Source organism: Rutilus rutilus (assembly GCF_951802725.1).
Source record: "Rutilus rutilus genome assembly, chromosome: 2".
NCBI classification, from domain to species: domain Eukaryota; kingdom Metazoa; phylum Chordata; class Actinopteri; order Cypriniformes; family Leuciscidae; genus Rutilus; species Rutilus rutilus.
Window position 1 is genome coordinate 39,659,708 of NC_140210.1, and position 27,908 is coordinate 39,687,615.

The 27,908-nt window shown below is 37.0% G+C and overlaps 1 protein-coding gene across 3 annotated transcripts in view; it reads right to left on the reverse strand.

Annotated features, from left to right (window-relative positions):
* The window catches only part of sorcs1 (sortilin-related VPS10 domain containing receptor 1), a 210,874-nt gene that overhangs the window by 54,613 nt on the left and 128,353 nt on the right, over positions 1 to 27,908 (reverse strand). For all 3 annotated transcript variants that reach the window (XR_014626496.1, XM_084402210.1, XM_084402211.1), the window contains exons 3-4: positions 23,768 to 23,867; positions 825 to 983 (exon numbers count right to left, since the gene is read on the reverse strand). Coding sequence is in view for 2 of the 3 variants with exons in the window: in XM_084402210.1 (XP_084258336.1) it covers positions 825 to 983; positions 23,768 to 23,867 (259 nt within the window). In the remaining variant the exon portion in view is untranslated. The remainder of the gene's footprint in view (positions 1 to 824; positions 984 to 23,767; positions 23,868 to 27,908) is intronic.

A 27,908-nucleotide genomic window follows, 5' to 3' on the forward strand; every position in this document is an offset into this window, starting at 1 on the left:
AGTCAATGCTTTCTAACACCATCGCTCGAGACTTTAAACTATCATCAACGTTATTTGATTATATTGCATGTCACAGTGAAAGGTCATTTGTCTGATTTATTCCCCCATTGTTCTATTTGAATATACATTTGGTGAAGAAAACCTTTTTTTAAATTGTGTGTTCATAATCCTAATCATTTATATAATTTAGATCCACATCAAGGGGTAGAAAAAAAAAATGAAATCAATTAAGAAATGAATATAATCCAAAATTAGGGGAGTTAAAATGATTCAGTTGCATCAGAAAAAAAAAAAAAAAACAACTCTTGAATAGTTAAACTATTTTATGATATGATTAAATATGATGATTAAACAATCTTTTCAGAAGAGTACATTTTTTTCATAATTTATTAGCCCTACACCATGAGCTCGAAAGCAAATAATTAATGGTAATTCCTTGCGACTGGGGATCCATAAATTGTCTTAATTGCCAACTTTAAACTCAGTGAAATTGTCTCTTTAAGACGTATTTCCTCTCACATTGATAATTGCCCTTAGAGGACATATTTCATTCCCAAATATAGATTGGCATCCATTTTCACGCATGCGTTTCATTATTATAATGTCTTGCTTTGCAGTTTGTGCCTTGAATGTTTATCAAGTGTGCAAATACTACAAATGTGTTTTTTTCCGTTATCTTTCATGAATTAGGTTATATATTTGGCAATAAAACGGCTTGATAATTAGAGAACCACATAAAGAGTGCCTTTCTGAATGCTATCCCCCATAATTAGATGTTTGCCATATTTTTTTCCAGGATTTATTTAGCTAAAATGATTGTGCACCTTCTGGTCGTGGCCATAAGCAAGGATCCAGTCCTCCTGCTCAGGATGAAACAACAGGTTGAGGATGTAGAAGTTGAGACGGTATTTTTGATAGGTGGCGCCTTCATCTGAGCTGATGAGCAAACTGCTCTCCACCTCTGGATCTGTCAGCAACATGATCTGAAACACAGACAAGAGATTCTTAGTCTCTACATAGTTCCTTCACTGTCCCTCAGAGACCAAATGCCTCAGCTAGTGGACGTGATGAGCTCCTCCTGTGATGTTTTCTTCAAACAGACGTTGTTGAATGGTGAGAGATGGCAATAACAAGACCAGTGCATAAATGTATGCCTCATTAAAACATATTCTGTTTAACTAAAAAAATTATGCAAGTTATGCAATATATTACATCTACAATATACAGTATTTATAAAACAGTAATTTCCAGTTCTTGATTCTGATCGGTCAATAGCTGTGTTTTATTCACGAAAAAAATACAGCTGTGACGCTTCACCCAACAGTTCTATGTATCACCAGAGAATGTCTAATAAGGGGAGAACTTCCACTCTCAGTACACTTCCGGCTTCTGAACTGGTTGCAGTTCCACTCTGGTTCCATATGAGGGCGCTCACAGGACGAGTGCAGAATGAATGGAGGTCTATGGAGCTATACCCATCAAAATCCACTTTTCTCAGGATATAATTTTTTGTCTAGTAATTTGAAAATTGTATTCGAAAGGAGATGCAAAGAAATTACACATTGCAGGGTGTTAGATTTTTTAGAGTCACTTATTTGCTTTAAAAAGTCTTTTAAAATGTCAATGACGTCATACACATCGTACGACCAGAGATACTGATTTACGGCAATCCTTCGGTCACTTTGGTGCTTTCGCGCTCTGCACTTTGTTTTCTCTCGAGGCATCGACAACACAGCTGACACAGGTAAATACACGTGCTAGAAGAGTTTTTGTTTAATTGTTTTAAAAGACCACGCCGAAAATACACACACACACACACACACACACACACACACACACACACACACACACACACACACACACACACACACACACACACACACACACACACACACACACACACACACACACACACACACACACACACGATGCCATCAAGCGGTATCTCTGGTCGTAATCAGTCCTTCACTGACCAATCAGCAGAGGTGTCAAAAGTATTCACATTCATTACTCAGGTAGAAGTATAGATACTAGGGTTTAAAAAGACTTCGGTAGAAGTTGAAGTATCAACTCAAGCTTTTTACTCAAGTAAAAGTATAAAAGTACTTGTTTCAAAACTACTTAAAGTATAAAAGTAAAAGTAATGTAAGGAAAAAAATGCAATTAATTCTCTCTCTCTCTCTCTCTCTCTCTCTGTGTGTGTGTGTGTGAATCAATAATTGACGCGATTTGCCCCGATTTCTTACCGCATGTAGGTTTCCTTCGGAGGAGTTTTGGCGCTTCGCACAACCAAATGTGACTACAGCCTCTCACAAGTTTGACAGACACCACACCGCCAATCAGTTTAGCGATGTGTATTCAGGAGGCGGGACTCAGATCTAAACCGTTTGTGTAATTTTTTTACGACGACAAGCCGGAATGAAAACAAGCCGAAATTAAATAGGAGTAACGAGGCTATTTTTAAAATGTAAGGAGTAGAAAGTACAGATAATTGCGTGAAAATGTAAGGAGTAGAAGTAAAAAGTCGTCTGAAAAATAATTACTCCAGTAAAGTATAGATACCCCAAATTTCTACTTAAGTAAGGTAACGAAGTATTTGTACTTCGTTACTTGACACCTCTGCCAATCAGCGTTCATTAGCAGAATGCTAGCGTGTTATGGGCAACAACAACTCAACCTGTAAGAAATCGAAAGGACATAAGTACTTGTTCATTCAACTTTCGACCTATAACCCTACAATCAAATCTGAGATTTCTCAACGACAATCGGGTTAAAGAGACAAATTTAGCCGTCTAGCTCCATAGACTCCCATTCATTTTGCACTCATGGCGATCGCCCCCAGTGGAACTCTGGTGGAACTACAACCAAAATTCGGTACAATAGGACTTAATAGGGAGTGGCCAGGATCTCCGTAGACGGGCTCTGGTATCACTACACAACACAACACCCCTAGCAACCACTCTTAGCAACGTAAACACATGTTCTCAATGATATTGTTCATTGATGCTTATAGAGTGGAGTATTGTTAGAGATCGAGTAAGTGAGTGTACCTTTATTTACAGTAGCATTTTCCCTCAGGTCAGTCCCATATTCGTAATAAAATATCTGTTTGAATGTCCGCTGTGATATCTTGTCCTTTTAACAGTTAAGGGGTTTTCACGTGCCGTAACACTGAAGTTACTCATTTGTCAGTTGCGTCTTGCTTCTCCGTGTTCACAAGTTTCAATCTTTTTAAAATAAAAGTCTTTTCTACTGACTGACTCACTCATAAAGGCAATATTTGTCACCATCTAATGGCGAAATAATGTATTTAACTTCTGTTGCTGTTCACAGTCAGGGACTATTTTTTTCCAGTGGAAGGAAGGCTTTTAGTGATTTTACTTCATGAAAGTATTGATACATATTTTTTTGCTTTAATATTTCCATTGTGTGGTAACCGTTTTATAAAAGCAATAAGCTTTTATAAAAGCAATAAGCTAACTACGTCCTTCAGCCGTGACTTATTCACGATCCAGCACAGCCTTTCATTACAATATTACTTTATTAATAAATGCAGCCTCAAATTGTTTTATATACAGTATGTTACCGTTTGATAGCCTATATAAGATATAAAACAAATACATTTGAAAGTGAATCCTGTTGATAGATTTCGATTTTACATGTACGTATTGAACGTGGAACATTCTAATAATAAAATAAAACATTATCAACACTGCATCTCAATTTGTATTTCCTATACAAGACAGGAAGCTCATTAATTTGGTGAACTCACAAACCGTGTTCCTAATTTGCAAGTCTTAATGAACACTTTTAAAGTTGTGGCAGCACCGCCTCATGTTAAATGTGATATCTTCATTTCCAATCCCTGATTTGCTTGGTTTGATCTCATCATAATCGCAGTGGATCACAAGCATAAATCTCTTTAACGCTGTCAATCTTGTAACACACTCCAATGAGTAATTCATTACGGCACCAGCGTGCACACACTTTAACTCACCCTAAAGCGCAGTCACACTGTTAAATCTATAATTTCCCAAGAGCTTTTTTTTCTTTTCTATTTAAGAGTGCCACCAGTCTTAAGTTTGTGCCAGTTTTGAAAATAAATATAATCAGCCTCAAATATAATTAAATTGGCAAGGCTGAACCATTTCAAAACCTTATCACTGACAGAGAGCTGGAGGTTTCAGGGTCTAAGGAGTGTGTGTAAGTGTGTGTCTGAGCTCCACAGGAGAATTGCTTTAGGGTCTTTTTTTTTTCTTTTCCATTAGTTTGTAAAGCCTTAAACAGGCCGGATATGGACTCTTCTCATAGCAATTTTATGGACACAAGCTTCGATTATATTAACAGATCAATAGCCCTCTTGCTCATGTAATACGGGTCAGTGCAACTTGGTCAAGAACCGTCTTGTTTCTTCCTTGGCACATAAAACATTAGTGTCCACCTCAGAATCGGTTTCCATTTCAATTGCGTTCTTGACCCATCTCTCCGGGGCAATAGCATTATTAAGTAGAGCAGTGCAGCAGAGCTCACCAGACCATTCGTCAAACGGGACATGCTAATGCTAACCATAGCGACGGAAACCCAGAACACGCGCTCATCAATCATCACCAAACATGACCCAGATGCCAACCAATCAGTGGGTTGCTTCATTGGTGGATGCTTTGCTCTCTTTTAAAGAAGCAAACATTTGATTGCCGTTATGCATTTTTATGATACGCTAGCCCATATTGGAGGTGAATTTTATGGCAGTAGGCCTTCATGCTAAGTCTCGTCTGGCTGGGTTCTGAAAGTTTGGATGATTAATAAAAATGTGTACTCTTGCAAAGCGAGCTTAAATGAACACTACAATCACTTAAGTCAAAAGTTAATGAGCGGCCAGCCATTTTAAGCACCAAAAAGGCCAATCCTGAAAAACTCCATTAAAAATAAGGGTGCCTTTAGGCCTATAATGCTAAATGCTGGGTTTATAAGACTTGTAATATAATTACACCATTTTTTATGATACTTTGTGGTGCTCTTCAGGCATTTTTGGACAAAATACTTAAAGTGCCCCTATTATGCTTTTTGAATATTATCTTCCATGTAGTGTGTAATATAGCGGTTTTATATATATAGCAAATTTTTGCACCTTCAAATAACTGTATCTCAGCCAAATATTGTCCTATCCTAACAAATCATACATCAATGGAAAGCTTTTTTATTCACCTATTCATATGTATACATCTCAATAATAATAAAAAAAAGACCCATAAGACGATAAACGATATTAAATGTATGTAAACCACTCTAAAAAATGCTGTGTTATTTTTTAAACCCAAATGCTGGGTTGAGCATTTTGACTATGTTGCTGGGTTATTTTCTCCGTAATCAGCTGACAATGACCCAGGCAGCATTTGGGTTTGTTTTAGAAATTTTGACCCAGCGCTTACCTCCTCGCGAGTCGCGCGCTTTTGTCCACACTGTTCAAATCACTTCGTCAACAGGAGGACGAGAGGTTCAAGCAGGAGCGAGCGTAAAGGTGAGCAACCCTGTTTTATTAAAACTATCCTAACGTTAAGTAACATTAGTCAAAGAAGTCAGAAATTCAACAAGAAGTTATGTTGAACTGAATGGGGAAACTCTGGAACAGTTGAGTTTTTTTATTATTTTTTTTTAATCTTTTTGTGAAGATAATTTTTAGCTAGGCTATTTTACAGTTTATAGGTATACTGCCCTACAAAGCAAAAAGGCAGTAACTACGCAGAGTGCAGAACTGAGAAAAATGACTTTAAAGTTATTCTGTCATCCAGCCTAAGTAGTTGTAGGTAGATTATTGGACATGTGGCTGTTTTGTTACTTTATATTAGCTTACTCTTTGTACATATCAATCCTCATATTTAATTTGATATTTTACCCCTATTTTGCAGTTACTGTATTCTTGCTTTGTACATTTGCTTTGTATTACTTACCAAAAACGTGGCACCATACCAAGGAAAAAGGCAGTAACTACAGATTCTCCAAAAACTATTACCATTTTTCTCCAAAACGACACACATTTGAGATAAGATGTTTTGTCACATAACAAAGGATGCCTTGAATGTCATGAAAATGATAATAACTCATTTTTGACCAAAAATGCAGTTACTGCCTTTTTGCTTTGTAGGGCAGTATAGAGTTTCATGTTTTTATTTTGCTACACAGGACTAAATGAGTGCTTATTTAAAATGAATTGCAATGTATGTACTTACGTGTTTTTTTATTGTATTCTTTGTGAAGAGAATCTTTAGCTATTGGCTATTTTACAGTGTATAAGTGTAGAGTTTTGAATTTTTAGAATCTTACCATTTTATAATCTTTTAACATACCAACATTTTAGCACAAATGATTTTTGTGGGCCTCCGTTTATGTTGCAGATGTCTAACTGTTTTTGTTTTTTTAACATGATGAATGTATTTATGATTATATTAATTTCCTGGAATAAACACTTTAATAGGCTCTATGCACGATCGCTTCCGCGTTTTGTCTCAGCCCGCCCAGTTACATCCGGTGCTGCGTCAGAAGCAGTTTTTGCATTAGGTGGAGATAATGGCAAATTACACTCGCTGTTTACAAAAACTTCCAGCGGTTAACGTGAATGAAGTTAACAATATTGTGAGGCAGTTAAACTGTCACACATATGAGTAAAAAAGAGAAGTTCTTTAAATTATAAATTACGAGCTACATCAACAACTTTGAGGGTGAGTATTCTCTCATATCGCGCGAAATCCGACTAGCGAATCAGTTTCTAAAATCGTTGTCTCCGTTTCTGAGAAAATGATTTTTATTGAAGTGAATTGTCCTATAGAACGCGCTATGTGGAAGTAAAGACGCTGGCTGAGATCCTACCGGAAATACGTCAGCAGCGTTCGTGCATAGAGCCTATTGAATCAATAAACAGTAGTGTTATTATTGTTATTAATATTTTTGTTTTGTTTTTATTCGTTTTTTTTATTATTATCTAAAATGAATAACCTGTAGCATGGGGGCTGTTTGACCCAGCACTGATTAAAAACAACCCAGCAGATGGGTTAATGTATAAAAACCCAACCTGCTGGGTCAAAATAACCCAGCATGTGTTTTGTCCAACGCTATCTCACGACCAATTCGTACAAATTCGTACGAATGATAAAAAGTTGGCTAATTCGTACTAATTCGTACGACCTCACTCGTACGAATTTGTACGATTTGTCTAAACCCACGTGATGGGTAGGTTTAAGGGCGGGGTCAGGGGTAGGTCATTCGTATGAATTCATACGAATTGGCCAATTCGTAAAATATCTACGATTTTGCAAAAATCTTACTAATTCGTACGAGTCAGGTCGTATGAATTCGTACGAATAAGCCACCTCGTAGAATTTGTACGTTTTCCCGTGAGATCGGGCTGTTTTGTCCAATATTTACCCAGCGCTGGGTTGCCAAATAACCCAAATTGGGTTGTTTTAACCCAGCATTTTTTAGAGTGTATGAAATATGCCATACTGTAAAAAAAGATAAAAAATAAATAAATTATCATGCAAACCAGTGGTTGTGTGGAGTATTTTTTTTTTTTTTTGAAGTTAATCCGTAATCATTAATTTATGTGTGAAGTAAACAAATAAGCTAGTATTACAGTAAAAATGTTGGGTTAAATAAATAACCCAATTTGCTGGGTGAAATTAACCCAACGTGTGTTCGGTCCTATATTTACCCAGCCCTTGGGTTAAAAACAAGTGTTAACCAAGTGTTTTTAGAGTGCAGGTTACATGCAGCTTTATAAGATACTATAGTCATCCAAAGTAAAAAAAAATAAAAAAATAAACCATAATGTGCAATGCCAACACAGCGGGGGATATATGTAGCCATTAAATCATGGACCATTCACTCAAAAACTACGAACACATCTGACGGGGTTTTAATACCAGGGTCTAATTTTTTTTGACATTTTCATTTTAGTGTGAACTGTCCCTTTAAGTCAAGCATGCTCAGATTGTATTCAGATCGTGCTAAAATCCGCCGTGCTGAACAGAAAGTGGACATATCAGTCATACAAGCTGTCATATGCTCTCTTATGGATAAAAGCCTCTCCATCTGCATTTCTACACCTGACATAGACATATGAAAATACAATATGCAGGTGAAGGTGCATGTGTCTCTCGCGTTCTCTTTTGACCTTCAGTTGTGCAGAAACAGAAGGAAGGCACAGCTAGCAAAGAAAAGAAAGAATCTAAGAGTGCGAATCTGCGGGTGCTCCAAAGAAATGTAGCTAAAAAATGAAATACCGATTTTGCTATTTCGCATACCTTTGATCGGCACTATAAAAGTGAAATGCAGATAATTCAAGAACAAGTCATTTTGGTTTGAGATCAAATTAAAGATGGTCTGCACTGGCCTTGTCGACTTCGCTTTTATAATGCGAGTCGCACATTACCAAGGGCAATTAATTTTATCTTCTTTTCTCCGTCTCCTTACTCATGCAGCCTTGCAAAATCCACCTCCGTATCTTTCCTCTGATTCTCTATGTTAAGTCCCTATCAGTGACTTGAAGCATAAGAGCAGAGGTTTCTGGGAAGACAAAGGTTAATGAAGCAGCAGATGAGGTGGCTGGAGAGACGCCTGGAGAGTGTGCTGGAGAATCTTTGAGTCCCGCTGTGCAGTGATACTTTGGCTCTGATAGAATATTAATGAAATTAGAAACATGTTTCGGCTCCATCTTAAACTAATTGGATTGTCTAACTCCTGTAAATCCTGACCATAACGAGGTCGGTCATCAATGCCTTTTTTTTTTTACCGCTAACCTGACTTGGATAAATGGTCTTCTAAGCTAGAAAATTCAGATTCAAACAAGTGTCACTTACTTTGCACCACTGCACATAAACCAGTAACTAAAAAAAAAACAGCAGGGAATTTAGTTTTGCAGTACTTTGGTCAAGGTTTTTGAGCAAAGATAGTTTCAATTACTTACCAACCACCCTACTAAAGCTGGATTCTGGATAAATTGATACATATCTCTATACAGAGATCTCGATTCTCCCACGATTCTAAACAGACAACTATTAAATAGGCTAAATCAAAATGAAGGAATGGGGAGAAGGAATTAGTTCAACATGGCCACAATTTACTAAAAAAGGGAACAAATTAATAAATCGTGTGGCCATAATTTAAGTAAAACGAGTGAATGAATTGGTAAATCGTGCCCACAATTTACTAAAACGAGAGAACGGATTCTTAATTCTTGCGTTTATTTAAAGAATAAACAAACATTTTTAATTATCCAGAAATATATTTAATAGCAAACATTTAAAAAGGAAAGTCTTAGTCTTTATTTTATTTAGAAAGTCAAGAAAGTCAAAGAAAAAAAATCATGTTGCCATAAGGCAACACAGCACCATAGATAGTGAATGCTATTATAACATCATTGACCATGAGGACAATCAGATGTGTCTCATTAAAAATGTGTACACAAGCTTGCACAGTCAGGCTTTACAGTCCTTATTTAAGAGAATGAACACACATACACAAAACACACACCGCTTTGTGTTGTACCACACAGCATTTTCACCCTTTGTCCCGCACGTCGCATATTGAGAAAATGTCCCGCATTTTCATTAGTCTGTTGGTTTTTAATTATCATATTAAGAAAACGTGCATGCGTTCTTTTGCCTTTTTAAGAAAGCATTTTATTTGTTCTTTTTGTATAATATATATAGTTTTTCACCTATATTTAACAGCGCTTCGTCAGAAGAACAAATACAACAACTGTTTTTTTAAATCCTATCCAATGGTTGAAAAGAAAGAGGTAAACGCACGCAGTCACTAGGTTGTGACGGCTGTCAATCAAAATGTGAAGCGGTGATTCGTTCCACGTGTTCCCTGTCAGAAAACAAATGGATGATTCGGTAAATTAAAATGTTACAAGGCAACATAATGGCAACAAAAAAGATAAAGGGCCCTATTTTAACGATCTGAAACGGAAGTATCAAGCGCGAAACGCAAGTAACTTTGTGGGCGGGTCTTGGGCGCTGTTGCTATTATACCGGCGGGATAAATGACTCTTGCGCCCGACGCAAATCTAAAATGGGTTGGTCTGAAGTAGCTTCATTATTCATAGGTGTGGTTTGGGCGTAACGTGAAATAAACCAATCAGAGCGACATCTCACATTCCCTTTAAGAGCAGGCGCGCTTGTTCCATGGCGGATTGCTATTATAACGGCGGATTTGCCAGGCGTAATTTGGGTAAATGTGTGAGCTAGATTTATGCCTATTTTTTCACATCTTAATGGACACAACAATGATTTCCCTCGTGTGTTATTATTTTTCCTTGTGATAATGTATGGTTTTCTAAAAATGAGAACTGCTGCATCTGTGTGTAGATGAGATAAGCAAAGTGCACGCGCGTTGTGCACACGCTACATTGATTATGGCCAAGCATGCGCCCTTAAAATAGCATATGAATAACATGCCAACGCATGCTAACATGTGGCGGAATTGTTTTCTAAACCTGCAAAATAGCACCAGTGAACGTTTGCGCCGGAACACGCCTCCTCTTTGCGCTGAACCGCCCCCGGGAGTGCAATTTAATTTCCTAATTTACCGACGTGCGTCTGTGGAGGGAAAAGTCCGCTGTGTGCGGGTGCAAAATAGGAATGATACATGTGTACAAAGTCAATTGCGCTGGGTGCAAGATAGGGCCCAAAATGTTCTTTTAGTAAAGATTGGGCTAGGACATATACTTGGGTGAGGCCATAGAAGGGGATACCGAAAGAGGGTTTTGCAGTCTGTGTAAAAGCAGCTTTTCTATTTCACATGGAGGAACAGCACATGTGAATCACACAAGAAAGAGGAACAACAGAAAGAAACGTCCAGTCAATGGAATCGTACCTTATTATAGAGCTGGTAAGTCCCGCCCCTTCCGCTAACCCCACTGGACCTCTAGGTTGAAAAATCGTCAATGCAAGTGAATGTGAGAAAATAATTATTTTCTGGCCCCGTTTGAATTTTGCCATGAATGTGAACATATGTTGTCTGTGAATTTTTTATATAATTTTGCGTGTGAAGAATGCTACAATTTAGCGGGTAGAAGTTTGATATGGTTAGACTTTGTCTGAGAGCACTTTGTGGACTACAACTCTTCGCTGCTTTCGACGCGTTTGAAGAAAGAACAGCCCATTTGGTTTGAATGGTGACATTTGGGTACAAAACACACAGGCATCTCGATCTGTCTCCATAGATTATCGCAGCATTAGCACCGTGATTTGACAAGTGGAGGGAAAATGTGTTATGGGGTGACGTCACATAGGCGACATGTAGTCTTTCTCGTTATGTCTTTTCCACAACTGCTAGCCAAAGAATCATACAATATACTGTCAAACTCGTAACATGAAAAATTATATAAAAAATTCACAGACAACATATGTTCACATTCATGGTACAATTCAAACGGGACCAGAAAATAATTATTTTCTCACATTCACTTGCATTGATGATTTTTCAACCTAGAGGTCCACTTGGGGTTTTACGGATGGGCGGGACTTACCAGCTCTATATCCAAGGAGGATGGCCAGGTTGATAAAATCACAGCAACTGAGGTAGCCAGTGTTTATAGACATTATATAACGGTTTCAAGTTATGTTTTAGTGTTGGTAACATGTCCACCCAAACTTAGTAATCGTCCCACATTTGGTTTGTTTGATGGTGGTAACTCTCACTGATGACTAAACCTCATTAAAAAACTGTAAACCAAGCTGGTTGGCCTTTCAGAGCTTACGCTTATGTTTTCACGACACACACACACACCTAGGTTTGCACAGGTGGGCTGCATTTTTATTCCTTATCCAGCCCAGAAACGACTGAGCGGTAAGTCACTTTTACTTCCTTGCTGATGCCAGAGATGAGGACTGAATGTGCTCCCTGAACTCAGAGCTGTATTGTTGTTGTTTTGTTCTGCTCTTATTAGGGATGCAGGTGGTGAACTCGTCCATATTGCCTTATTAACCAAGGCTATTGTTTGCTCACAGGAGAACTGACCAATTAGGGTGAAATGCTGTGTCGGGTCCCAGGTGAGTGCTCAAGGTGTTCACAAAACATCCAAGGCGCTGTTATTTAAGGTTGTCTTGGGAGAATGAGGTGCTGGGTTATACGGGCCGGTCATTGGAGAGGAGTGTGTGTGTTTGTGGGAGAAAGATAGTAGCTATGTGTTTCAGCTCTGAACAACATTAAAAGATTCTCAATAAATTTTCCTTCTCTTGTCCTTAAAGGGATAATTCACCCAAAAGTGAATTCACCCTCACGTCATCGCAAACTTGCATGACTTTCTTTCTTCTGTGGAATCCACTAATATATATATATATATATATATATATATATATATATATATATATACACACATACATATACATAAAATTGTTTGGACAAAGCAAAACAAATTCTTATAAAATGTCTTCTAAATGATGATAATGATAAAATAAAAAAAGATTAAAAAAAGATAAAATAAAGTAAAATAAAATAAATTAAAATTTTCTTGAATGATTCAGTAAAAGTATCTAAAGTCTAAAGTTATGAGAACAAATCTAAATGGTTTAGAATCACTAATGAGAGGCCATATGTTCCATAACGAGTCAGTTTATACATATTATCTCTCTAGTTTGAAATTCTCAACTTGATGTTCATTTAAAGTTGCGATGAAACGGAAGTATAGCGACAGATTTTTTCTGTATTGTGGTACATCTGGGTGAAACGTTTAATCGAAAAAGATAAAAAGATGTAGCGCAGGGACTTGGTTCTATCCATCGGTTGTTGATTGGATTTTGAGATGTGGGCGGAGTTTAAGCACACTTAACGATTGGAGAAGTCCTGCATATGTCATTAGGGAGAAGTCTGTTGTTTTCACCAGTTCTGACATTTTGATGAAACATTTCAAGATCAAAACATAAAAAATAACAAAAAACATGGATGAAGTGATCATGTAATAAGTATTGTCAATACCACATGTTACATGCATTTATTAAATACTGCTCTATATAGACATAGCACATTTGATATAAATGAAAATACACAGTTACTCAGAAAAGCAGTAACTCAGTGTCACACACCCTCCCTCTTCACAAGCATATACTTGCCACATAAACCTCTGTTCACCACACTGAAGAATAACCACCATCTAGTGGCTGAGACGCTGTATGTGCAGTTTACTGCTGTTGCTGAAGGTCAGGGAGATTAAAAACACGAAGAAAATCAGCTAAATGTTGAAATCTTTATCTTAGGAGAGACAATCTCTTGCTCTAAAGGAAAGATTGTGCTGCTGGCTCAGTTGTAGGGCTGTCTTTAAGGGCACTCATGGGGTTGCCAGGCGACAGGCAAAACTGATTATGACTCAAGCATTCCAGCGCTCGCATGGAATACATTTAAAATTATCGAAACACTCCAACTTTAAAGGGGACCTATTATGCCCCTTTTTACAAGATGTAATATAAGTCTCAGGTGTCCCCAGAAGTTTCAGCTCAAAATACCCCACAGATTATTTATTATACCATGTTGTAAATGCCTATTTTTGAGTATAAGGAAAAATATGCTGTTTTCGTGCATGCATCTTTAAATGCAAATGAGCTGCTGCTCCCCACAACACTTTCAAGAAGAGGGCGTGCCTCTGATACTCTGCCAAAAGCTAAAACATCTGTTTGGTTTTGATTATCATCTCTATAGCGGTCACGCTCACATGACATTGCAGTTCTTCTTCATCATGAAATATTATTATCTGCATGCATATCTATCAGTCTAAACTTCTTATACATATGGTTTCCTGAGTGCACACATCCGAAGCACGTGCACAGAAAGCTGGATTTCAGACGGCGCGTCCCGTGAGTATTACACTAAGTTTTCTTTCACATATTATTGCGCTTAATCTGTCAAATACACAAAAAGTTATGTCAAAAACACACAAAGTTCACATAAACAGTCGGTTATGTGTGTGAATGTAAACAGCAAGTAAATAAATCACGTGTATATTAGATCTGTGTATTAAAGTGACAGCAGCGCAATATACAGTACCTACTGCTATATATGTTGTTAATATGAATCAATCAACAAAAGAAAAACAGAAAATCACTCACTGCTCTTGATTGAATAACTTTAGAAGCTTTAATACGAATTAATTTCTTACTTGAATGCTGGTGTTAAAGGAATAGTTCACCCAACAATTTTAATTACCCATGATTTACTCACCCTCAAGCCTTATATGACTTTCTTCTTTCAGAAGAATAAAATCGGAGCCTACGCAAGTCGACTTAGGCCAGAAGAGTAACATTTGACGATGCATGACGTAGGATGTAGGTGTAGCTTAAGCTTTGACGCCTCTCGCGGTTCAAACAAACAGGGCTGGGCAACAAACTCAAGCTCCTCTGAGATTTCTCTTTAAAAATTGTCATTTTAGACTTCTAATTTGTGACCGGTGTTTTGCTTTGCTCTATCCTCTGCGCTTCCGTGTTCATAAATGCGTCAGGTCAAGGTTTACTCTTTCGTAAAGTTTTAAATATGTATATTTTTCTTGCACAAACGCATCGCTTCGCTTCAGAAGGTCTTTAGTAACCCCCCAGTGACGTATGGATTTACTTTTATCATGGATGGATGCACTTTTTCGGGCTTCAAAATCTCATCCTTTTACATAAAACTGATTATATTCATCTGAAAGAAGAAAGTCATATACACCTAAGGCTTGAGGGCGAGTAAACCATTGGGTAATTATCATTTTTAGGTGAACTATCCCTTTAAATGCTATGGCGAGGAGATAAACAGAGTGGACTGTGTACAGCTCACTCAGGGCGGGGTCTATGTTAATAGGGCAGAGATCGTCTGCAGTAGTGGGCGGGGCCTGTGCAATGTAACGTCACATTGTATAGAAATTGAAAATGTCTTATTCTAAAACACTGTTTATGATTTATGGGGATTAAAAAAGAGGAGTGGGTGGATTTTTACCATTATAGGGTGGTTGAACCCTATGTTCAAACACCACAATTTTGAATAATAGGTCCCCTTTAAATTTACAGTACATACAGTACATGTATACAAATACAAAACTGTGAATTATCAAATAACAAGTGATATTACGAAATTTTAGAATGAAGAAATGAATGCCAAGGCAGAGAGAAAGCATTTATCTTTCATAGTGGAGCTCTTTAGCTTTGACACAAGACTTTTGCCTATAATATACTTTCATGTACGTTTTTCATCTTTTATTCTCTTTGCGTGTGCATATCCTTTCATGCTCTCCCTCTACATGAAAACATGAGTACAATTCTTCCCCCCAAAAAGATCAACCCCTGTTATCTGGCAATTATCTTTCCAAAGACACATACACGACCATACAAGCTTGTCAGCGGGGCGAGGGGGGATAAAGCCGAGCCGGGGTGGAATTGGGGAGCTGGTCAGGCAAGATGAGCCTAATTAAAGCTTGGGAAAGAGAAAGGTCAGGGAGGCAGTGACTTCCACCAACGAGGGAAAATGTGAAGTCTTCATATGAGAATGAGAAATGTCAGGCGCGGGCCAGAGCAAACGAAGCAAAGGTCTCGTGTGTGATTGAGAGTCTGACGAAGACCCGAGCTAACAAGCGACGATTTGAGGCAGGAGGAAGGGAAAGCAGAAGAGAGGAGGTTATTTAGCACATTTCGGCTGAAAACATGGTGTTGAGTGGCCACTCTTACCATTTTGATATTCTATGAATCAGGTGACCATGTTAAAGCAATCTGAATACATGGTGCAAAAATATTGACATTTTAGCATGATTTAAAGGGACAGTGGGAACACTTTACAATAAGGTTCCAGTTGTTACCATTAGTTAACAAAATAAGTTAAGTAGAATCATCAATGAAATTGATGTTATAAATAAAAATAGTTTCCTTAAAAAAAAAAATCAATTAATGTATTAACAGTCAAAAAATACAATGTTTCTTTTAATCATGGAGAATAATATAATATAATATAATATAATATAATATAATATAATATAATATAATATAATATAATATAATATAATATAATATAATATAATATAATATAATATAATATAATATAATACGCCAATATTTGGTCTAAAATACCGGGAAACATCCAACCAAAATGTTTTACTGCATAACAGCACATGCATGAAAGCATTTATCAAACAAATTGTATTGCCAGCACTGTGTGGGACATGTGCCAAATAATACTTTGAACTAAGTTAAAATAAAGCTGTCCTAAGATTCGTATGCTCATTACTAAGGACGCATGGTGATCATCCTCATTAATAATAAAATAAATTATAAATGAGTTCTTAAATAAAAGAAACCTTTTCTCAAAGTTGTTCATTTCATCAAACTGCCAGAGTGTGCAAACGACTGTACATCTTTCTCTCTCTCTCTCAACCCTGTTTTTATCACCTCTCTGTTCTCTCTCTACTCATTGCATGCGTTTTGAAATGATGCCTGAGGGCTAACAGATGTTCGTATTTATTTATTTCTCAGTTAGGACATTTGCTTCCGCCCAATCAGTGTGTGTTTCCCCTGCAGATCTCATGCCATCAGAGCTGCCCACACCACCAGACACCAACTGAAAAGCCCACCTATCTAATGTGTTTTCATTTTAGTGGCAGACCAAAACTGCAACAGCTTCAGTTCTTACAAAGTGAGTCATGAATTAACAATACATTAGCATCTATCTGAATTTTTCAGAACCGCTGTTACTTTAGTTTCTTCACGACTTTGCAGTATTCATCCGGTTTATGATGCTAAAGTTGTTGCAATGCTAACAGACACTCTTGCTACATTAGAAGACAACACACTACGGTATAATTAGCACTCTCATTTCACCCCTAGCATCAACAACAGCAAATGCTAAAAGCCTAGAGAATCCTACACAAGTTATCTGAATCTCAACCTTGGTTTAGTGACGCTAACCGCCTTAGCCATCAGCTATCGCAGTTTATCATGAGGTCACTATCAGCCCTTCATTTCCAGCAGTCTGTTTGTGTGGTGTAGGCTACTACTGACAAGTGGGTGTTTAATGTGGATGTTTTACTTTCTAAAATGTGCTTTTTTTGTCTTGCTTTTTTTGTGAGGGGCAACTCTGTTTACAGCACCTGCTAGTTATTGTAATTTCACACTCATAAAGCGCAGATAACAGAACTCCGTTTTAAACAGAGACAAACATACACACAACTGCACACAACCACACATGTATGCTGTTAAACTTCAAGTGCGACTCATATGACAGTGCAAAATAGGTTTTTGTGCAGGCCAATAGAGAGTTATTAAATGAAAAAAGCTGAAAATTCACTTTTTGAAGAGACAGTTCGCGCACTCTCATCTGAATGAAAGGTCCCTCGTGATAACAATTACAGGCTGAGGCACTAGAGTAGAACAGACTGTCAACACATTTTTACCTTTCATTATTTAACAGTGGGGCTTTGTCTGTGTGTGTGTAGGTAGGTTTTGCTATTCTCGTGAGGTCATACCTTTTTTTAAATCGCAGAAGAAAAGCAAAACCCAATACAATCATGTTGAAATGGCATCTCTTCGAAGAAAAGATTAATTAAGAGACTTTAATGCATTTAATTGATCACTCTTTTTAATTGATAATTTTAGGCTACATGCCTAAACCTATTTGTTTTTCATCTGCAGAGCACAGTTTTGAGCAATGTACCGCACAATGAATGGTGAGTAGAGCTTTAAAGTTTCAGAAAGGAAACAAAAGCACCATAAAAGTATCATAACAGTGTGCAATATTGTGCTATATCTGTTCAGTTGCTCACAGGTTGAAGTTGCTATTTGCAAAATTAATTGGGGTCTGTAAACGTGAACATATTACTCCAATTTTAAAGTCTCCCAATTGGTTGCCAGTGATTTTTTTGTTTTCTTTCATGCTTGAATGAACAATAACACACACAATTATGTCAAAATTTCCATTTTGTCCAGTATCCTCATAAGAGCAGTCTTAAATGAGTTAAATAAAGTCTGAAATGAACGTGTGAGAAAATGTTAAGGTTTTCTCATGCACAAGCCTTAAATTAAGGCAAGCCTTAAAGTGACAGCAGCCACTAATGCTGTCTGTCATTAATGTTAATCAAAGAACAAAGTGAACAGAGAAAATTACTCACTGCTCTTGACTAAAGAACTTTTTTTTTAGCTTTAATAAGGATTAATCTATATTTAATTTGTAATTTATGCAGTGCAGACTGTCTGACTTTATTCAATTTCTGTATATTTCCTGCCTGTTAGACAGAAAGGGCACAGGTAAATATGACATTTATTATGGGTTTATGTGAGGATTGTTATAAGTTCACTTAAATTAAAAGTTGTTATTTTTTTTAAGCCTAATTAATGTTTAAAAAATTGAAAGCTTTCAATTATACTGTAATGTCGAATGGCTATAATTAATGTTTAAAAAAACTAAATGTCATGGAGACATCAACAAGAATTTAAAATATACTGTTTTTATGTTGTCCCTACATTAATTTGGAGATTAACTGTGAAATGATTACCTTACGAAATATATTAAAGACTTCAGTGTTTTTAATCACAGAAAAAAACAAGTGATTAATCTTTATAATCGATTGACAGCACTAGTTTATTTGTAAAATATCCAATGGACATGATCCAATTCCTTTGAATCGTCACCCTTCAAACCACAAAATGTGATACGGTATCTTAAATACAGCAATCACAAGTTGAATTCAGTATTAGTCTTTGTGTGTCTCTTGTTCTCTCTCCCCGCCGGTCTCCCACCACGCTGACCGCTTCTCTTCCAGGGTTTTGGCACTGCCGCCGTTTGATTTTCCTCTCCCGTCTACAATCTGCTGTGGCTGCACTTTCTGCTGTGCATTTACCTTTTCCCTGTGGCACACACATGCTCAAAACTACCGCACGGTGGTTTGGCTTCTACCTCTCTAGTTTAATTATCCTAACCCTATTTTAGCCCAATATGACAGTCAATTCTACAGGGTGAATTCATTTTCTCCATCTCATTACACTCTGACTTCATATAATCTTTGAGGTATAGGAGCTTGCAAAACATAATTTAGCAGTAACACGTTTGCCACCGGAACAGAATTTGGTATATTTCGGTATTTGTTGATGTCTTAATTAAATTTGTCACACCCTGTAATACCTTCCTAAAAGCCACTCAAATGAGAATGAGACATTTTCTTTGTGAAATGTATAATAAAATAAAATCATTCTCCCGAAGAGTACGGCTATTTCAGGACAGCATATAATAGCAATTTCATTTTGAGTAAATTTCATATTCGCTACAAAGCATTTTTGGCATTGCTCATTTTTCTCACTTAAATGTCTGCTTGATTTCCATTGCCTTGGAGAAATTACCCACATGACATGTTGGCACCGGCACCACAAGATCCACAACTGATTGTTAATCCTCCAATTATATTCAGGCTCTTCAATGGACTGGTTTAGTTTTGCTCAAGTCATCTCATTTAATCATTTAATATTACGTTTGGAACAGATGTAGATCAAGACTCGTGACTTAGAGTTAGACTCAAATCACTCATTACCAAAAGAAATGACTCTTTATTGATGTGACTTTATCTAACTCTGATAACTCAAGAAGAGAAATTGCTTTACAGACTGGATTAAATGTATGTGGAAAAAGCTATTTTAATGATCTATGTCCTTATTATAGACAGCTTAGACATGTAGTAACTGTACATCCTTTCAGGCCAATAAAGTATGTCTACTTAAGTTTGATTGACTATTGACACGTCAACATGGCAAAAACTGATTTTCAATTTATTCAGTAAAATATATAAACATTCGTAAATCAGGATGCATTTAATTGAGAAGCAAAATGACATAAGATATAAAGTCTTGTTTTTTGACAAATTTATCAAAATTAAGTGACTTTATGCTTAAAACAAGGTATCATTTTAAGGTATCCTTGGTACATTGTAATTATATATTTAAGTATTGAGTAATATAAATTAACTACATGTACTTACTGTAGGGTTAGGATTAGGAATAGGGTTTGGTTTAGGGTTAGTTGAATGAAATCATGAATAATTTACTAATATTACTACAGGAATCAAAAATAACTCCCAAATGTTCCAGTCAGATTGAGGTACTGTAGGTATTTAAGTTTCCAACATTGATGTTGTTGTTTTTTTATACACAGAGGGCCCCAACAACAATCTTGCTCTCATTAAAGTTTAAAGATATCCAAGATCTTCAATTGGCTAAACTTGCAAGCAAGGTTTCTAAATCTTTCTTGTTATTATGTTTCAAAGTCAGATAGATTTGGGTGTCATCTGCATAATACAAATAAAAAGACACTCCACGCTTCCTTAAAACTGAACCTAATGGAAGTATGTACTAAGAAAACAAAGTTGGAGCAAATAGTTAGTGGAGTGTCTAAAGTGGACCAACGAAATAAAGTGTAACCCCATAATCTAGTTGGTACAAGCTCCCAACACACTGAGCAAAACCTTTGACTATTCTGTCAATAGAAAGTGAAAAAAAAAAACTCTACATAATATACTATGCAAATACTATATTTCTAAATGTCCTTGCTTTGTTCTCTGTGTTGAATATGTTCCATTGCATCCTCAAGAACACAATCAACTAACATTAACGGATTATTAAAGCTCTACTATCCACTCCACACTACTCATTAAGGCCCTTTGTGATGTACTGCACTGACCAGCCATTCACCATTCACATTCAAGGATAATCATTCCTGGTTTGATATAAAAAGCCGTCCCACATTACATGTTAATGTAAAAGCCGACAAATGGATGTTGACTATTCTATTAGACCCAAAGCTTTTATTATGTTTACAGTAGAGCCTTTAATTACGACCCAGGCCTGGTTTTATAATGTCATTGGAATTGAGAGTAGCTATTTAATGTGAACTTGGGTTCCGCCTTCATTACTGGTTAGAAAATTAAGCACTTAGAGAAGGAAAGGACATTTCCAATGGGTTCTTCTCTCCTCCTCTGGTGTACAAGTTTGCTATTTTGCTGAAGAAAAAGATTAACCGTTGGCATTCAAAGTGGATGAACAATACAGCACAGTGTTGAGCAGATGTTGATGACATTTGTGCGTGTGTTGGTGGTAGAGATGCCGTCTAGACACAGTGTAATTAAATCTGCTGGTTCAGAACTGCTGGGAAATATGAATCCCTAAATAGGCACCCACAACTGTAGGCAAAACAAAATTGATCTGTTAGAAAAACATCCCAGATTATTACATTATGATTGAGTGCCACGAAGCCACAGCTCCTGCATCTTAACAACACACTGATATGAACAAGACTGAACAGAAGTGTTAGCGAGTAATTAACGGAATCGTTTAATCAAAAATGGCTCTTTCCAGCTTTGTACTGGCATTGAATAGTGAGTTATATAATAATATATAATATTATTAAAGTTATATAAATGATAATAGAGTTTTTGAAGCTCAAAAAAGCTCATCCATCCATCATAAAAGTAATCCATACGACGGCAGTGGGTTTATAAATCCCTTCTGAAGCGTAGCGGTCAGAGGTCACCCTTCCGCAGGAACTCAACTCTCTCGTGAACGCCCGTACGGCCGGTGCCGGAAGCCAGTGATTATAGATCATAAAGTTCTAATTATGGATATTTTTCTTACAAAATTGTTTGCGTATCAGACATGGGATACCTGAAAATGTTAATTTATTAATAATAACCATTAAAGGTATTGTGGAGGATTTTCTTTTTCCGGGTGGATCATCAAGACTATTGGTCCTCCTAGTTGTCAATCATTCTGGTGATATGTTTACGTAAGGCCGTCGTACGTGCTCGTCCCTAGGTAGGTTTCGCTTTTTGCGCATGCGCACTTTCATGTGTATATGTGTGTGGTGAGCTACGGTTTCAGCCATTCATCGAAGCTCGCCCGTTCTCACCGGGTTTTTTCAAAATGTCCGAGGGTCGCAAGAGAAAAAGTGTCTACGAACTGTATGACAAGAAGAGAAAGGCCTCTGAAGAAAGAAACAAGACCAGAGTGTTTTTGGGAGAATATTTCACACGCTGGCGTGCGCTAAAAGCACAGGTTGGGCTTCCCACTGATGCCTCAGTCGCGAAGTTTCTACTCGACAGGTAAAGTTTGGCATGCATCCATTTAAAATCACTGCTAGTAAAAGTTAATGTAAGCTATGATTAGCGATGCTAGCCCTGGCACAAGTCACGCACCGCGCAGACACGGTAAACATCTCCATTTGTCTAAAGTAATTATGACCAAATGGTAAAAGGTATCACGCTGAAATGTTCTAAAACCTTGTGTGTTCATTTTTGATAATTCCAATGTGTTCACATAGTATTTATTACACAAATGCAACAAGCTACTTCTCCATTGCAGATCATGTCTTGAGTCCTCACTCAATCGATCAGTATAATAAGTAAATAAAACACGGAAGGGCATTTTACATTTTGTCTTGCATGAATGTTTTTGAGTTTTTGGGAGAATATTTCACACACTGGCGTGCGCTAAAAGCACAGGTTGGACTTCCCACTGATGCCTCAGTCGCGAAGTTTCTACTCGACAGGTAAAGGAAAGTAGGCTTGTATGAGCCATGCCAACAGCAACTCGTAAACAGAGCGTGCACGAGGAGAACTAGGCTCGTGCATGCTCTCTCGTGCACGCGTTTAATAGGCGTTCCCTCTCGGGAGCAGGTAGAGTGTTGCGCATGTGCATTTTTTCAAAAAGTGGAGAGGGCGGTTCTTTTCTAAAATTCGGGAAAATCCTCCGCTATACCTTTAAGTAAACCGAACATGTCCATTCCCGTTATATGTTACGCAGGTTTGTTTATGGATTAAACTCATGGCCACGAGAAAAGGATGCCATTCCCTCAACATAAGAAGTCATGGCCATAAGAAAAAAACATAGGCCGCAACTTCAACAAAATGGCCACAACATACTATCACTTTCCCACGAGTTAATGTAAAATCTAAGCGAACCGAACATGTCCGGTCAATGTAATAATATATATGACAAGATACAATTATAGATACTGAAATTTTACTGTAATTTAAAAAGTTTATAGAACTTCATGTCTAGCATGTACTGTAGCTTAGCACACTGCAGTCTTCTAGCAGCTTCCCCAACACTAACTACTGAAAGTGTGTTCCATCTTCATTAATGGCCATAATTAACTGACTGATAGCCACAATTAAGTAATAAATGACTCTTCTTGATAAAGAAAAAAGTAAACGAGTAAAAAAAAGGAGGTTTAAAAAGGACGATGGAGAAAGATAGCTTGTACTGTCAAAGCAAATTCCCAAGCCTCAAGCCATAAATACAAGCCTTTTTGTCATGCCTTTGATTAAAACACTAGCAATTTATGAATCTCTTTTCATCCGGTTCATAATTCATTAGACCTCAAAGTAAAAAAAAAAAAAAAAAAAAAAAAAAATGCAGCCTTATCAATATTAATGATATGAATGTGTTTTGCTTTGAATGCTAACTATATCTTCCAAGTGAAAACTGCGTGCTGTAGCCAGTGAATCTTTAAAATGTATTGATCTCATAAAAATCTGGAGAGGTTAGTAAATACTACTAGAGGATAAATTAGCCAACAGCGCACTGAGCCAAGAAGAAGACCTGTGGAATCCTTCCAACGCGGTTAGCGGTCATAAATGAGCAGGGGGGTTGAGCTACGCACGCACATAAACATAATCACCTTGAAACCTGTTTTGACATCTTCGTAAAAGAGACATCATGAAGACTAACAATGTGTAGGTGTACCAGACAGAGGAAACAAACGCCATAAATCTTACCTTGCGCTTGTTGTTGGGGCTGACGTACAGATAGCTGAGGATGGTCTTCACGCCCACCTTTTCATTGAGTTTCTCATAAGTGGTTCCGTAATCTGTTGACCTGAAATGTAATCAGAGGCCTTGATGAGAACCTGGGGAATCAGCTGTTGTAATTAAAAACTTAGTGTGCACTTTAAACAAGGCTGAAGTGAGTATGGAACTGGAGCTTATTCATGAAAGCAAAACACTTGTTAACTTGTTTAGTGCCTAATTTGTTTTAAGGAAGGTAATTACAGGTTTAAGAAATGTTGCAACAATTTGTCACAATCACTGAAGATGTCATGACGCTTTACAGTCCCTTAACATCCAGTCACATTAGTGAAATTTCCGCATGCAATAAATGTCCATTGTTCATTGTTAATAGCTTAGAGATGTATAATGAAGCATACACTGTTGGAAAAATCTGTAGAAATTACAGTATTACTGGCAGCTACTTGCCAGTAACTTACTGTAGATTTAAATTGATGTTATTTACTGGCAACAATTTGTTCAAAATTAAATGAACATTAAACATTAACAAGTCTTTATCTTTACAGAATAAAACTAAAATAACAGCCTCATGCAAAGCATTCTGGGAACCAAAATCTGAAGGAAAAACAGAAAAAGGTTGATGAAGATTTCTGGTTCCCAGAATGCTTTGCATTAGATTGTTATTTTATAGTTTTATTCTGTAAAGACAAAGACTTGTTAATGTTTAATGTTCATTTAACTTTGAACAAACTGTTGCCAGTAAATAGCATAAATTTAAATCTACAGTAAGTTACTGGCAAACAGCTGCATAACTACAGCAAATTTTTTACAGTGTAGCTCGTGTATAAAGTCACTTTTGAAACAGTCAGTGTTCTGTTGGTTAGCGCAGCTAATTTACATGACCAAGTTGAACGTGGCTGAAATCTGTGTGGAGAACATTTTCGCTGATTGGAATGACTTTGAGCAATGAGCATGAAAATTCATCGAGCAACAGTAAATGTGACCGAACCTTTAAAGACATAGATAACGCAACCCAATCTCACACGAAAAACGAAGTATTTTAGGAGATGCCGATTTCAAATTAATTTATATGATGTGAATCGTACAAAAAAGTATGTTTTTTTTTTTTTTTTTTAAATAGTAAGCATGAAGGTCCACCTATAACCCCATCCCTAACTATAACCAGTGTTGAAAGGGTTACTTTGGAAATGTAATAGGTTACAGATTACAAGTTACAAGTTAGCCTATTTAAAATGTAACAAGTAGTGTAACTGTTTCAATTACTTTAATAAAGTAATGTAACTGATTACATTTGATTACTCTTCTAATTTCCAGCACTGGTATGCATTTTTATCACTCGCCAAGGTGGCAACTCTTAGACAGATTGCTGTACTAAACAGCCTTTAAATGACAGGAGGCATCGTGCACATCAAAAACAGGCAAAACATCAAATTAATATTATTCAACATATCCTAACTCTCTACAGAAAATATTCAGATGTAACCCCCTTTGTAATTGTTAACATTTTCATAAGTAACTGTAATTTAATTAAAAGTTTTTTTTTTTCTCAGTAACTGTTTACAGTTACATTTATTTTAAAATTAAATTATGTAACTCAGTTACATGTACCCCCAACTCTGAATATAACTGTTATGGAGACGTAAAAAGATCATACAAAAACCTATAAATGAATTCATACCAATTTGTCAAATTTTTTTAAAGTTACGAATTGCTATGAGACTGTATTGGATGAAGAGGATTTAAGTAAGGTACTTTTAGGTCACCGTGATTTTGCCAAAGTAAGACATGTTCATGGATCAACATCTTTTGTTGATCCTTGAACAACATTCCTGACTAAAAACATAGTCCTAACCATCCCATCCCTACACCTAAACCTAACCCTACCCATAACACTGTTGTAGAAGCACCTAACCCTGGTTGTAAGCCTAAACTTGACATAAACTCTAAACGTGTCCCTCAAATCTGATTGGTTGATTGGAATGTTGTTCCAGTATCAACAAAGATGTTGATCCAGAACATGTTGCACTTGGTGAAATCACATTCACCGTATTTCACATTAGTTCATACATTTTCATAAACTCATAATATATTTGATCAAATCGTGTCGATAGAGAATTGTGTACTTTTTAAATGAGCAAATATTTTGATTTTGTTTAATTTCTATCAGTAGACACCCTGCCACCCCATCATCCCAATGCTCATTGGCATTCACACAAAATGTCAGCTTTTAATTAAACTTACAGTATGAGGGGGAAGTTAAAGAAAATAGACCATCAGTCAAAACTGAGGAAAGATACACAGAGCGTTATCCTGAGAATCTGTCATCACTCAATGTGAAGTTTTAACGTTAATGAGACTTTGCTAACTGACGTTCCATTTTCAGCTTTCAATTTGAAATGTGCTCTGTATACTAGAAAGTCAGCAGTTTCTAGCCAATACAATACCAACTTGCAGCAACAAACTACAGGCCAACAGTAATGTTGATATTTGTTACTTTAAATTTTTGTCACCAGATCAATAATAGCCCATTCATTGTTGCAATGTAATGAGAATAAAATCAAAGATGCAGACGAGGTCAAAACGACAATGTTCAATAACAGGAGCATAAAACACAAAGACAGCTGCTCAGGACCGTATTAATCAACAAATAAGACTTCACAAATGACCGTTGAAACAAAGGGAGCATTTAATGGTTGACTAATGAGCTCCAAATGCAACACAGGTGTGTGGTAACTATGGTAACGAGCTTTTGATAAACACAGAATTCCAGAGAGGATGCCCTCTGTTGACTGTTAGGGGAACAACAGACATTTCCCTGACATCTACATAAACAAACACAGTCATTTCAGAGGAAACAGCTTTGCTGCTCTGGCACTATATGCAGCACTTCTTGGTTCTTAACTAAATACATGTCATTTTCTAGACTAGGGAAGGTCCACTGGGATGAAATTAAAGTTCTCAGCGTTGTAAACAGAACAGAAACAATCATTTAGTTATTTTATCCAAGCGACTTACAGCACACTTAAGGCCCTTTTACAAGCTTCAGTGCATCACTTCAATGCAACGCACGACCATCTCCACATGAAAAGTGACAATTTTACAAACGTTGCTATGTAAGCAAGAAAGCATTGTTAAATGGGTTCACGAAACTTTATCAGGATGTCCTTGGGATTACATTAGCTCATGAAGTCTTTAAACATTGCAACATGATCTCATGTCATTGCTATTTGTTTTTTTGGTTCTAGCAAACATACATATTCATACTTTTATATAAACACATACATAAAATATATTTGTTAGAGTATTTATTAGGGGTTCAATAACTCATAACTCCCAAACTGTTAGGCGTAGGCTAAAGTGTCTTATATCGTTGGAATCCTTGGTTCAAGATGGACAAAAAACGGATTTGTCGCCTGGCGAAATTTTCGGGCGTTTTGGATTTTTTAACTAGTCCAAGGATTTTGACCCAATCGGAACCAAAGCAGTGCTGCAAGATTCTCTGGAGTTTGACTGTCAATAATTATAAAAAAAAGTTGAAATTTCGAATCACTGTCTCTAAGGCCGTGCATCCACCAAAGCGGTTTTCACGTGGCTGGCGTGTTTTTTCAAATGTTTTCAATGGGAGCGCCGCGTTTTTAAAACGCCATGAGTGTAACGAGGCGCTGAGTGTTCGGCGTTTTTTACAGGTCGCCGAGAGTTGAAGAATGTTCAACTTTTTGGTAAAACGCAGCGCTCATCACTGTCACTTTTTACCCAACCGTCCAATCACAGTGGAGATGGGGCGGGACTAATACCACACCGACCAACCGCGTCCGCCACATTCTGCTTGCACAACGTCAACAAATGACAACAAGCATAATAACGGAACAAAATCATTTAAAACAAGAGCCGGAGAAAATACATTACATTGTATTGACATTTTAATATAGAATCAACACAGAAACAAAATATGTGTGAAATTAGATACTAGTAGTAACACTTTCGCGGATATTCCGTATCATAACAAGCAAAGTGTCTCAACTGAAAAAAACGCAACACTGGCAAAATGCTCTCAAGCGCTCACAGCTAGGCGTTTTCAGCAGAGCGCCTAGTGTTTTCAGCTGGCTAAAAA